The sequence below is a fragment of the Pleurodeles waltl genome, chromosome 6 (assembly GCF_031143425.1).
Source record: "Pleurodeles waltl isolate 20211129_DDA chromosome 6, aPleWal1.hap1.20221129, whole genome shotgun sequence".
In the NCBI taxonomy this organism is placed as follows: Eukaryota; Metazoa; Chordata; class Amphibia; order Caudata; family Salamandridae; genus Pleurodeles; species Pleurodeles waltl.
The window spans coordinates 645,543,695-645,557,971 of record NC_090445.1 but is presented as its reverse complement, the minus strand read 5'-3'; the positions used below and the strand labels follow the sequence as shown (position 1 = coordinate 645,557,971).

The window sequence follows — 14,277 nt, the reverse complement described above, 5'->3', positions numbered from 1 at the left end:
CACTGATGCCAATTACTGTGTAGATGAATGATGGGAAATGCAGTGAAGTCACTCTCTGTGCAGATGAATAATGATAGTTATTTATGGCAGGTACCTCATTGGTTGTTGTAGAGTTGTGCACAGTGAAGTACGTATTAGTGGTGGAGTAGGTGCACTCCAGCCCAAGATTATGAGGAACCTTCCACACTCCAGTCATGGATGTTTTTCATAACTCAGCATGGAAACAGAGTGCCCCTTTATACGCACCACTGGTTATTCATACTGGTGTAAGTTTGAGGTTGCTCTGTTTTACACGCCTCAGGGTCTTTTAGGCAATTAAGGGTCACTGTCCCAGAGGCCACATATTTTTATTTCTATTATCTTTTGTGTCTACAGCAACCAAGATCCAGAGCCATTGTATGTAAAGGAGCTGCAGCTTAATTAATTTGTCTGTGCCCCCTTGTGTGCCCACCCCCCAAAAATAAGTTCTAGAGACTTCACTGCTAAAGAGTCAGTTCATACATGTCTTATAGGGTGCACCCACAAGTGTCAGGGGAGCAGCCCAAGACATGCGCTGTAAGAAAGCAGTTGTAAATGATTTAAAGAGTCAGTTTGGGAGTGCCAAAAAGTAACCTACAGACAGGTGCAGGGGAAATGCAGACGTAGTTAATGCTCTTAAGAGCCTATCAAGAAGGGATAGGCAGTCTGCAAGCATGCACTATTTACAAGTAACTGGGGCCCCCAAAGGTAACAGAAATCCAACTCTCTAAAGAATCTAGACCAGCAAATGTGTAGCAAATCACAGAACAAGGCGCCTGTTAGACCTGACAGCCTTAGGGTGGTCATCGCCAATTTGTTTGCCTGCCTCCCCCCACTTTTTGACATTGTTTGTGCTGTTTTTAGGACTGCGCGCACTTTACCACTGCTCAACAGTGGTGAAGTGCATATGCTTTCTCCCTTAAAACATGGTAACATTGGCTCGTACTCAATTGGCATATTTAATTTACTTGTAAATCCCTAATAAAGTGCACTGCATGTGCCAAGGGCCTCTAAATTAAATGCTACTAGTGGGCCTGCAGCATTGATTGTGCCACCCACATAAGTAGCCCCTTAACCATGTCCCCAGCCTGCCATTGCAAGGCCTTTGGGTGCAGTTTTACTGCCACTTCGACTTGGCATCTAAAAGCACTTGCAAGCCTTAAACTCCCCTTTTTCTACACATAAGTCACCCCTAAGGTGGGCCTGAGGTAACACATAGGGCTGGGTGCTGTGTAGGCAAAAGGCAGGACATACACCTGTGTGTTTTGTGTGTCCTGGAAGTGGAAAACTCCTAAGTTAGTTTTCCACTTCTGTGAGGCCTGCTCCTTTCATAGGCCAACATTAGGGCTACCCACATATACTGTTTGAGTGGTAGATTCTGATCAGAAAGGAGTAGACAGGTCATATTTAGTATGGCCAGAATGATAATACAAAATCCTGCTGACTGGTGAGGTTTGATTTTATATTACTATTTTGGAAATGCCACTTTTAGAGAGTGAGCATTTCTCTCCACTTAAAATAATTATGTGCCTTACAGCCTGTCTCCAATCCATGTCTGGGCTGGGCTGGGCTGGTTAACAGCTCCCTTGTGCATTTCACCAAGACAACCACAAACACAGGATGCTCAGTCACACCTGCACACATCTGCATACTGAATGGGTCTCCTGGGCTGGAAGAGTGGAGGGCCTTACACATTTTAAAGGACAGTGGCCTGCCCTCACAAAATGGGCTGCCAAACCCCCTACTGTGACCCTGGCAGACAGGGTTGTACTGAAAGGGGACCTTGTGCACTTCAAAACTACTCTTTGAAGTCTCCCCCACGTCAAAGGCACTTTTGGGTATATAAACTGGGTCACTGACCCTACCAACACAGACACTTCCTGGGACAGACACTCTGAACCCGACCCTGCAACCTGCCAAGATGAGCTGCCTGGCTGCCTAAAGGACTCACCTGGACTGCTTTGCTGTGAAGGACTGCTGCCTTGCTGTTGCCCTGGTACCTTGCTGGCCTCTGGCCCTGCTGAGAAGTGCTCTCCAAGGGCTTGGATTGAGCTTGCCTCCTCTTCCTGAAGTCTCAGGGCCAAAAAGACTTCCTTCCCTGCAAGGAAACCCCTTGTGCGCCGAAAATCAACGCACAGAATGCCGGAATCGACGCACAGCCTGCCCGTGGTGAAAGAATCACCACATCGCCGAACTGGAGCGATGCAGCCCGGCTCCCTAAGTGGAGATCGACGCAGCACCAGCGTTGCGACTGGAACTTCGATGCACAGCCCACCAGATCAACGCATCGCCGAGCAGGAACGATGCAGCCCGACATCCTGCTAGAGGAATCGACGCAGCGCCTGCCGTGCGACAGAAACTCTGACGTATCACCCACTGGATCGATGCAGCACCTGTGACTTCGTTCTGCACACCAAGAATTTACACGCATTGTCCCTTTACGTCAAAAGACCCCGCATCACCAAGAGGATTGAATTCGAAGCAAAGTCCTTGCTGTGTGGAAAAGAATCAACGCATCATCTGTGTGCGCTCTGAACTCCGATGAACACCATTTGTTTTCCCTGCCTATCCACCTCTGCGGTCTTAGTGCATGTAATTTTGACGCATACCAGGTACTTTGTTCTTGCGAGAGCCATTTGTTGCTTTTTGAAGACTTAAGACTCTTCTTATCATTGCAAAAGTGATATTTCAACTTGTACTTATCAAATCTTGATCGTTTTGACCTTAATTTACCTAGATAAATATCTCATATTTTTCTAAACCTGTGTGGTGTCTTTTTGTGGTGTTCTCACTGTGTTACTGCATGATTTATTGCACAAATAGTCACACACTGCCTTCTAAGTTAAGTCTGACTGCTCAGTTCCAAGCTACCAGAGGGTGGGCACAGGATAATTTGGATTGTGTGTGACTTACCCTGACTAGGATTGTGGTCCCTACTTTGACAAGGGTGTATACCTCTGCCAACTAGAGACCCCATTTTTAACATTGGTGATCAGCGGTGAGGATAGATCAGCAGTCCCTAGTCCAGCCCAGTGTTGTTGGTTCCCAAGGCTGCCGCCCCGGTGCCAAGCCAGAGCTTAGCTTCTGCGTGGACTACTGGGGTCTCAACTGTGTCCCAAAGACAGATGCTCCCCCATCCCCCGAGCTGATGAGCTCGTAGACAGGCTAGGCACTACCAAGTCCCTGAGTACCTTTAATCTCACATCAGGGTACTGGCAGATCGCCTTGACTGAGGGGGCAAAAGAGAGATCAGCTTTTTCCACTCCTGAGGGTCATTACCAGTTCCAGGTCATGCCCTTTGGACTGAAAAATGCCTCCTCTACTTTCCAATGGTTGGTTAATGGAGTCCTAGCTGGCAAGGATGCCTTCTGCGCAACCTATCTAGACGGCATTGCGTCTATAGTTCCAGCTGGGAGGAGCACCTGCTCCACCTCAAGTAGGTGCTTCAGGCCCTGCAAAAGGCAGGCCTGACCATCATGGCCAGTAAGTGCCAGATTGGGCAGGATTCCATGGTGTACTTGGGACACCTAGTAGGTGGTGGCAGGATACAGCCCCTGTAGGCCAAGATTGAAACAATCAAGGCCTGCCAACCACCTAGAACCCAAACAGAGTTGAGAGCCTTCTTAGGTCTCACCTGATACTACCAAAGATTTGTTAAGGGTTATGGCACCATAGTGGCCCCCCAAAAAGCAACCTAGGTTAGTGAATTGGACAGAGGCTTGTCAGAAAGTCTTGGACTCCCTGAAGGAAGTCTTGTGCACGGCACCCATGCTCAAGGCACCTGACTACTCCAAAGAATTCATTGTGCAGACAGACGCTTCAGAGCATGGCATAGGGGCGGTCCTAGTACAGCTGAATGAGGAGGGCCTAGACCAACCGGATCAATTGCATTGAGGGGTATGAAACAGCTTGATAAATTGGGACTAGTAGGCAGGTGCAACGTGAAGTACCAGGAGGTAGAGATTTTTCTTTTTACTCGCCAGTACATTACACATATTCTAGGATTGTTTTTGTAGGAAAGTAGCACCTTTCTGGCATAATTACCCCCACTTTTTGACTGGTGTCAGTATGTTTAGACTGTAATACACTGGAATCCTGCTAAACAGGACCCATGTGTCAGTGCTTTCTCCCCTAAATTGAGTTGGTAAGTAACTTTTACACCCCACCATTGGCATACTGGGCCACCCATGTAAGTCCCTAATATATGATACTTAGGTACCCAGAGCTTTGGTACACCAAGGGTTTCCAATGGGTTGCAGCATATATTGCGCCACCCATGGGGGCCCATGCAAACTGTGATTACAGGCCTGCCATTGCAACCTGTGGAAATTGGTGCATGCACCTTTCACCTGAGATATAAGGTTTGCCTTATATCATGGTCACTGCATTCTGACCCTATTCGTCACCCCTAAGGCAGACCCTTCAGCCCAAGGGCAGGGTGCATGGTTCTCAATGTGAGGGCACTCCTGCATGAGCTGAGGTGCCCCTACAAACTCCAGACTCCATTTTCTGGGCTTTGTAAGAATGGTGAAGCCATTTTAAGGTGTGTAGTAGGCACTGGTCAACACAAGATGTCTAAATACATAATTGGTTTACCAAACATAGGCGTGTTTGGTATCAAACCTGTTGGAATCATACAACTTCACTGATTCCAGTGTTAGTTGTATGATCCCAGGTACTCTGGGGGTTCCCTAGGGGATCCCCAAATCTGCCTGTACAGCCTTGCAGCGTGTGCATGCCAACCCGTGCTGCTGCCAACCCAAGACACTGTTCCTCCCTCCTGCTGCTGAACTTAACTCAGGAAGGGGAAGGTAGAACAAAGGATTTCCTGTAACAGAGGGGTGTGACCAGCTCTCCTTTAGAAATAGATGTCACTTGGGTGGCGTTGCCTCTGAACACCACCAGTCTGCTTTGAAGGGCACGTTTGGAGCCCACCCTGCATAAACCAGTTAGCTCCAGTGCTGGAGCCCCGGACCCTGCTTTGGTGCAACCATCTCCCTGTCCAGCTCCTTCCCTTGGGCAGTGAGGGTTGGGTATTAGATTTGTCTGCAAGACTTCATAAACTGTCTGCAAGTCTCCTCTGCAAGACACTTCTTCAGCCTGGACACCGAAACCTCTGCTTTTATTCGTTGGAACCAAGAGCAAGATTGTAACCACTAGGAGGGCTCATATTGAAACTTTGTTCTGCAAAGCCTTCTTCAACCCCGTGGCTATGCATCCTCCAGAGTCAGAGGGACTCAGCCTGCACTTAGGAAAGCAAGAAACAATCTCCCTTGGAGTGAAGGAGTCACTCCCCCACATCCACAGGCACCTCACGATGACCAGTTTGTGGATCCTGCTGTCCTACGTACTCTTCAAGGCTCTACAACACAAGTGGTGGTTCTGTGGCTCTCCAGAGGTCTGGGTCTCCATGGGTCTGACCTGTCTTCCTTGCAACTGGGCAGTCTGTGGTCTCTCAATGGAACTGCTTGGCTGGAACCCATGTGCACCGCATCTGTTTGCTGTTGACAAGACCGGTTGGCTCTTAAGTCCAAAGACCTACTAGATCCAAGAAGCCCCAGCCTCCAGCACTCTTCAGCTTCAAGAACGACATCCTCTCTCCAACTCATGTGACATGGGCAACCCTCTTTGCTGTGCTGTTGAGGCCTCCAGGTGACTCCCTTTGCCTGCTGCCAGAGGGTCCTGCTGAGGGCTCCATCAATTCCTTCTGGCTCACCTGCCTGCTAAGTGCTGGCCCTGACCTACCTGCCAGGTTTGGGTCACCTTGACCTTCTTGGACCCCAAAAATCCTGCAAACTCTCTGCAGCACGTCCATGCATTTGCCAAGGCTTGTTGGTGGTCCCGCTGACAACTGACCCGTCTGCAAATCGATGACCGGCATGGGAACGCTCGTGGATGACTCCAGGGCTCTTCCTCCATGGCCTGGACCCCACAGCTGCACTTCGTCGTCCACCATCCAACAGGAAAGTATCTCCGAGAAGGGTGGGCATTGCCGTCCTGCACTGCCTGGGTATCTCTGGGTGGTCTGGACTCTGCCCCCTCTTTCCTTAAGGCCTCTTCTTCAGGAATTCATGCCTGGGTTCCACCGACCTGGTCCATGGGTCATGACAGCAGCTGGACAACAGAGGTCCCCCATTGACTTCAACTGAAGGTTCCGGCACGACTTCACCCTGTGTACCTGGTCTCCCTGGTATAAGAACACCACTGTTCTGGGTATCCATGGGTGGGAGCACTATCCATCCTCCCTTGTCCCAACAGGTATCCTTGGTGACCTCTGGGAAGGGTCCTAAAATGCGGACACTCCAACCATGACTTCCTCATGTTTTCCCATGGACACTGACCTGGAATTACAATTCTACACAAAGGCTACTGGGGACTCCTACCTACTTACCTTTGGGGTTTTGGTACTTCACCAGTCCTAAGGGCCTTGGGTGGTAGTGTGGGTGGGAGTGACATTGGCATTCCATTTTTTTAGTATATGGTTGGTCCCCTCCCCATAGGGGTCCATGTTATTTTATGCCTTTACTTACCTGTTGCTAAGTATATTTTTTATGTTCATATCTCCAGTTAGGACATATTCCAAAGTTGGTTCTAGAGTGTGTGTTACAATAAATACAATATATTTTTTTAACACTACTGTGGTTCTTTCCTGTGTGTACATCACTACCTGACCTGCGTGGTATTTGCAACCACTTTACACCCTCTTGGATAAGCCTTAGCTGCTCTCCACAGCTACTGTTTTGAGAGCTCTGGTTATCTAGAACCTCCTACACTATCACTAAGGCTTGCCTGGACACAGTAGAGAGCGCCTCACCTATAGATGTACACCATATACTGAGCCACCCTCCTACAGTTATGTCTTTTATTGCCAGCTCCTCAATAAACATGATTAGAGAGGCAGAAATAAGTTCCATTACAGTGTTGGATCATGTCCCATTATGATTTGAATGGCAGGGGTTTAGTACTACCAATTATAGACACAAGAGCCTTTGTAGGTACATCTTGCAAGATGAAATTCACAGGGACAGAATTTCAAAAGTTATAAATGACTAAATGGAATCCGGTATTCTAACCGACACCCCTAAAGTAATCTTGTTTGATGCCCTAGACTGGTAATTACGGGTTGCTTAAGGAGGCTGCGCGTGTGACATAAAGGGAAATACCGTTAGGGAAATCCCACCCTGAAGTCAAATAAAAAGAGGCACAAACCACATATAATGATCGTGGATCCAAGGCAGTCTTAAAAAAGAGAAGACAATTACGAGTCAACTGGGAATGGTCGCGGTTATTAAGTGGCACTTTGGTTCTCTAATTGGAAATCTATAAAACAGGAGCCAAGGTTCAGACATTGGTGGCGAGTGAATGCAAGGCTAAAACAATAGTGGAAAGTTTTTGCAGTCTGAAAACAACTAAGGTACTCTGACCTTAGATCGTGGCACGAAGGTAGATCTATTCCGGTCATTCTGAGAACGATTGTAAATGAAAGTTGAGGGGTCAATTAAAGACATTAACACTCAGTCAGTGCTCTGGGTACAGATAGATTGAGCGGGAACTTTCATTGGATCGACTCCGTCAAACACAACCTGATTACGACAGCAGTGTTACACTCGCTCCCAGAAACAAGGAGACGGGTCCGAACAATGGAGGAAGCAAATATCGTATGGGTGAGACACAGTGTTCTGCCTACAGGCTAGCCAGTTTTCTAAATGTGAATGTTAAAATGTACGTGAAAGTACTGTCGAACAGGCTTTCAATATTTCTTTCTTCCGTCTTCCTCGAAGACCAGACATGATCCATACTACAGAGTAAAACGTGTGTTACTGTCAGAAGGGAAATGTAAGCATATTAAATTGATACCCCTGGAGCTGGATGCCAAAATGTTTCTTATACACATCTTTGGTGGCGGACGTCACGAACAAATATGAACTAGGTAAGTCATTTATAGAGCTGTAAATGGCGAGCTAGAGATGACGCAAATACCTTAGAGGATGGAGCATCTTTGTTCCGAGTTCAACTTGGCAGGAGTACGAGTGGGGGGCTGTCCATTCACCCCCTGTTATTCGTTCTGGTAATTGACCCACTAGCAGCGAGCGAGAGCATGTAACAGGATATCAAAAACATTACTTTCAAAGACACCCAAAGCAAAATACCTGTCTTGGGAGACAATATTCGGTTCTCCTCAGAGACACAATGTCATTCCTGCGACCTCTATTGTCGACGCTCAAAGACTATGGATCAGTGTCCGGATACAAGATAAATGAAGATAAACTGAACCCCTACCCATTAACCACACAGAAATAGAAGTTGTTGTATTTAGGAGGAATACACCATTTAAAATCACCACAGACTTGACTCCATATCTCGGTATCAGACCAGCTGCCTCCCTGAAGAGGATTTATAAAATCAGTGATACCAACATGTTCACAAATTTGATTAACGGAGGTGTTAAAACCTCCATGTATTTTGGTTGGGTCAAGTACCTAAGATCAAAGTGACTATCATATCACAGCTACTTATGTATTTCGGGCCTCCCATTAAAAATGTTGAATTAAATATTAGAAAAACCTTCAAAGTAGCGTGTTGTATGCCAAAGGGAAACCCCCCCCAAGAATTCAAATAAGCTTATGAGCGACCCTAAAGAGAGCGGTAGGATAGACTTGATGATCATCTCAGGCAACTACAAAGAAGCACAGCTGAAGACAGTCTGGTAATGCACACCACAAGCCTGTCAAACTTTGGAACCATGTGTACTGAGCAGTAGTGGAAAGACTGACCCTGTATGCTGCAGCCAGCTCCCTAGTAGTTTGTCAGGCATAAAGAATAGCATGGCAATGTCACATAAAATCCTCTCTTTTCCATCCCCTATCAAACTTATACATGATATACTTAAATGTAACCCAGCAAATGTAGGTGGGGCCTTGCAAAGATGAGGCAGTGTGGATTGCAGATTGATGTCAGACAAGGAATGAATGAATGATGGGTTTTGTAGAGCGCAAAGTTACTATGAGAGTGCCCCGGTGCTAAAGCTGATGGCCATTATGGGAGCTCCTCCATTGTACTGCTTAAACAGATGAGTTTTAAAGAGCTTGCAAAAAACTTTCATCTTGGATATGCATCTAAGAGGGAGAGGAAGCTTGTTCCAGTATATAGCAGCAAGGACCGAGTAGACAGAGCTGCCTAATTTCTTTCATTTGCTGTGGGGAATCGTTAACTGTCTTACTGACTGAGAACATAGGGTTCTTCTAGGACAGTACTCCACCATCCTATTGGACTGATATTTGAGTGCAGTCCTTTAGTACGTGGGATAAGCCACTATCAATGTTTTGAACCTAATCCTCTTTTTTACAGGAAGCCAATGCATTTGGTTCCGGTATTGAGAGACGGAAGCGTGCTTGAGAAGCATAAACAAGAGTCAAATTGCCATGTTCTGTACCAATTGGCATCAATGGATTAAATAGTTTGGAGCCCCTAGGTACACAATATTTGCGTAATCCAGTCTGGAAAGGATAAGTACCTGAACTACTGTCTTCAGAGCATCTCAAAGGAGGAGGATAAGAAATGTCCTCAGCATCCTCAAACTCCAGCAGGAGGTCTTAACCACTGCTGAGATCTGAGCTTTGAAGGAAAGGTGAGTATCAATGAGCACCCCTAGATTCTTGGCAACCACCATAGGTGGAGACATACAACTTGCTGGCCATTCACCTGACAGGCCAGGCAGGGGATTGGAACCAAACAATAACACCTCCGTTTTCTCCAGGTTGCATTGGAGCAACTTGGCCTTAAGCCACCCTATAACTGCCAATCCGCATGTAGTAAATTTCAACCTTGATTCTGACGTGCTGATGTGTGGGTCCTGACGTACGACAGCAGAAGCTGGGTAACATTTCATATATGACATCACTTTGATGAAAGAATAAATAAGATGGGCCTGTGGTGTCATGTAGATATTAAAAAGCGTGGGGCTCAGGGCTGAGCCCTGAGGCACCCCGGGCTTAAGTATTTTAGTCTCAGAATAGAATGGTTTCAATCATACTGCTTGTTACTGTGCTCTAAATAAGAGCTCAACCAGGCAACCTCAGTCCCCTCCACCCGATGGCAGTCAAGTGCTGCAACAGGTTCTCATGAGAGATTGCGTTGAATGCCACAGAGTCATGTAAAAAGATTAGAGCTGCGTTTTGACCGACATCTAGCGCAAATTTAAAGGAATCTGTTATTTCCATAGGCACTGTCTCTGTATTGTAGAGGGCCCAAAAGCTCAACTGAGATAGGTGGAGGAGGTTAAAGGTGCTCATGGAGACTGATAATTGACTATTAACAATCTTTTCAAATATCTTTAAGACCCACAGAAGCAGAGAAATTGGTCCAAAATTAGCTGGGTTTTTATGATCTGCATTAGGCTTCTTAAGAAGGAGGATAACAGCCCTCTTCCAAAAAGTGGGGAATATATCAAAGCTAAAAGAAATGTTAAAAGCTCCTGAGAGACTGGGCTTAAATGTACCCTTAATTGCCTAACAGTCTGAAGGGGGAAGAGATCCATGGGGGGAACCTGATTAGCACGTGGCAAAAATATCTAGTAGTTCAGAGTCAGTTGCTGAACTGTGGCAACTTGAACTAGACAGGGGTCATACATATAGTGTGGGCATCGTCCCTAGACTCACTGTGCTTTGAATCTAAGAGATTCTCCTGAAGCTTTAAAATTTTATTTAAAAAAAATAGTACTGAGCTTCATACACAGGGCAGAATTTGTCCTGGGCGGGGGGGGGGGGGGCGGATTTGTGCTTTTTGGGTCTGTAAAATCTGTCACAATTTAAAAAAGGTTTTTAGCATTATTGTTAGCTACTACAATTTGGTTGCCATGGAAGGAGCGGCGAGCAAGCTTCAAAGCCACTTTATATCGGGCCTGTCAGTGCAGTGTTTCCTCAGCAATCGTTCAAGGTTTTGAAGGGATTGACTAGTTCTTTTGAAAACTGCAAGCAGGCATATGATCTTATGGAGTCTAAAAGCTTCCTCTATCAACAAATTTGACACTGGGTGACAAAACCAGAAGTCTAGGCAACTGAAATGAAGTATTATTCTAAAGACATCCATGAAGAAAAGGATGGATTTCCAATTTATGCAAATTGTTCAATGCACATATGACACAAAAGAAATGGAAATACGAATTTGGTGGGAGTTATGTTGCAGGGGGGAAAGGAACACTCTGGAGTGATTCATCCGGGAAAGGGAGTCCTCCCAAAATATAATGACGAGGTGGTACCTCATTCCTGACCGGATCGCTGCTGAAGGGATAGCGGAGTTGCAGCACTTCTATTCAAATATGGTGATCCTGCCCATTGCTTAGTACTTATGGGAAAGACATACTAGCCTCTGTTAAAGCAACAGAAGGATTAATTTCAGAAGGAGACACAGTAGGCATGATTTTTAAGGGTAGATATGTGGTTTATTTAATGTGTTTAACTTTTCGTTCTTATTTGGAGGTTCCTATGTTACTGTACATTTTCTTCAAGCAGTAGACTAGTAACACCTTTTCTAAATAATGTTTCTTTTAATGTACAGTGAGGTACACTAAAAATTGAATAGACAACTTTTGCATAATTAGTTGTACGCTTTATGCAAACATTAAAGATTATCCACAGTATGAATAGACCGCTGCTAATATTCATCATATGCTGGCAAACTCTCAGATTCAGCAGACCTAAAGTTAGTAAGGCTATGTCTGAAATAACATTGCATTTTAGACGAGCTCTTTGCTAACTGTTTCAGTAGCAGCCAGGTGAACAGATAATTACGTGTACATTTGATTTGGTTCCCTTTTTTATTGGCAGATGTATGATTAAGAAATATTGTTCTACTACAGAATGGAATCACAGCATTCTTAGAATGGTGGTAGGATGTCTTAATAACATATATTATGGAAATCATGTCATTTCAATTAGGCGGGGTTAAACACAATTGCCTGGTTGTGGTAACCCGTTGAAATATATCCAGTGAAATCTTGGGAAACGTGTTATCAATCCACCATAGTCCCTACTGCCCAATAAAGATGACCAAGCGAGGCTCTGGACTGGGTGGCCAGGTGGTCTAGGCTTTTGCCCAGTGATTAAATTTGCTGTATTCACAGTACGTCCCCATTTCTAAGTGTGCTATATTATGCAGGTTTATGTAGCGTACTATGACCCAGTAGGATATCCTTGCACCAAGCATGTGTGCACACCTACAGCCTAGTAGGATTACTTGAACAGCCAGGTCATCAGCTTCTTGAGGAATTCAAGAAATGAGGAGGAGGCTTTTATGTATAGCATCAGGTTGTCCCAAACTGTAGAAGTGATGTAGGATAAGGCTCAACCTCCTGATTTAGTTTTCCATATGCATGGGATTTGTGCAAGTAGGAATCCAGATTAGCAGAGACTATAGAAGGTTTCCGAAAACAGATGTAGTTCTTGTAGTATGCTCAGCCCGTGGTATGTAATGCCTTGTAAGTATGGATGAGGAGCTGGAATTGTGCTAGTCTGTGAATGGGGAACTCCTTCAGGTGTGGTGTGATGTGAGCAGGACGTGGGATGGTTGAGAGTGATTCAGACCACCAAGTTCTGAATGGAATGGAAAAGTATCTATCTTAAACGGTGCAACATACCAGACAGTATTGGTGCAGTATCAGATTTTCGAGGCAATTTACCAATTGGATCCTGCAAAACATAAAATGAGTCTCAAAGTGTTTTGAAAGTGGATTTAATGAGTGGTTATTTTGCAAAGTAGTGTGGGTTGTTTACAGTTATACTATCAATTGTATTGCATTTACAGTGTCAACATAGTATATTGTTGGCTACCCCTTTTTCTACGCGTTTGATTTGTTTTTAATGCATAAGCATGGTGGTTCGCCGGTAACGTTTCATTCAACTTTTACAAAAAATATGTCTTATGGACGTTATTGACAAATATTATACTAACTGATTTGATGTTGTACTTCTTATTTAGGTTCTTCTGGTAGACTTGTATGAAGGAAAGCTGTTAAAGAAAGTAAGTGTTTTTCTATTTGTATAAAAATATAATGGTATGTTTTGTGATTGAGGAGCCACGCTAGTGACGCACTAAGAGAAATGTTTTGCAGTGTATATTCTACTGGTGTGTTGAATCACATTGTCAGATTGTACAGAATAATGAACAGTCATCTAATACAGTGAAACGAAAAAGCACGTCCCTGGGTGCATACAGCCCCCCTGGCATTTACCTGTTGCTCCCGCCTCAACAGCAGCACTGGGCTGCTGTTTATTGGACTCAGCACTAACATCAAAAAGATGTTAAATAAGCAGGCAAGTGTTTATTTAAAGGTCAATTGAAGTTAAAGAAAGGAAGTAACTAGGATACCTCTACCGCTTAACTTTAGGAACACTTTAATCTTCAAAGGCATCTTGCAGTAAAAGTGCAAAAATATGAAGAAGTTGCTTCAAAATTCAAAAAGTTTCATCTTAGTACATCCAGTTACATCAGGGCAGTTAGAAATTGGGTCTCTTTTTGGCAGAGGTGTGTACTCTGTACAAGTAGTGACCACAATCCTAGTCAGGGCAAGTAAGATACAAACTAGAATTTTATCTGTGCTTACCCTCTGGTAGCTTGGCCCAGAACAGTCAGGCTAAACTAAAGAAGTAATGTGTAAAGTATTTATGCACACACACAGTAAGACAGGGAAAACACCCCAAAATGACTCCACACCAGTTTAGAAAAATAGCCAATATTTACCTAGGTCAAACAAAACCTAACTGACAAAAATCCAACATACACAAGTCAAGTTATGAAGTTTCAAAACTAAATAAAAATGCAGTGCATAGAAGACAGTAGCTTCAACCAGGGCTCTCTGGTCGCAATGGACCGGGATAAATCCAAAAGTTCAGTCTGGCTGCGATGGGGCACGGGCCCGGGACAGGAGTCACGGAGACCCACTGACAGTACCTTTTTTGTGTCGATGTTCTGTGACGTTACGTTATTCTAAAGGAAGGAATATGTCGCATTTGCAGGCAATGCGTAGTTTCCTGATCAGGCAATGTCGTTGATGTGTCAATGTCTAGAAGCGATGAATGCCAGTTCTGATGCATTGGGGCTGCATCGAAAGTCAGGGTCATTGCGTCACACAGTCAGTGAGCAGTGCTTTGGTGCAGGCAGCGGCGAAGCTTTGTTTCTGCAGCAGGATGCGTCGGTTCCAAGTGATGTGCCGGTGTTGATGCGTCAGTTCTTGCAACGCAGCGCAACACTCAACCTCTGAGG

General features: G+C 45.1%; 1 protein-coding gene across 2 annotated transcripts in view; it reads left to right on the top strand.

Moving 5' to 3' along the window:
• The window catches only part of DENND2D (DENN domain containing 2D), a 528,923-nt gene that overhangs the window by 385,097 nt on the left and 129,549 nt on the right, over positions 1-14,277 (top strand). For both annotated transcript variants that reach the window (XM_069238997.1, XM_069238996.1), the window contains one exon: positions 12,994-13,035. In XM_069238997.1, coding sequence (XP_069095098.1) covers positions 12,994-13,035 — 42 coding nt within the window. The remainder of the gene's footprint in view (positions 1-12,993; positions 13,036-14,277) is intronic.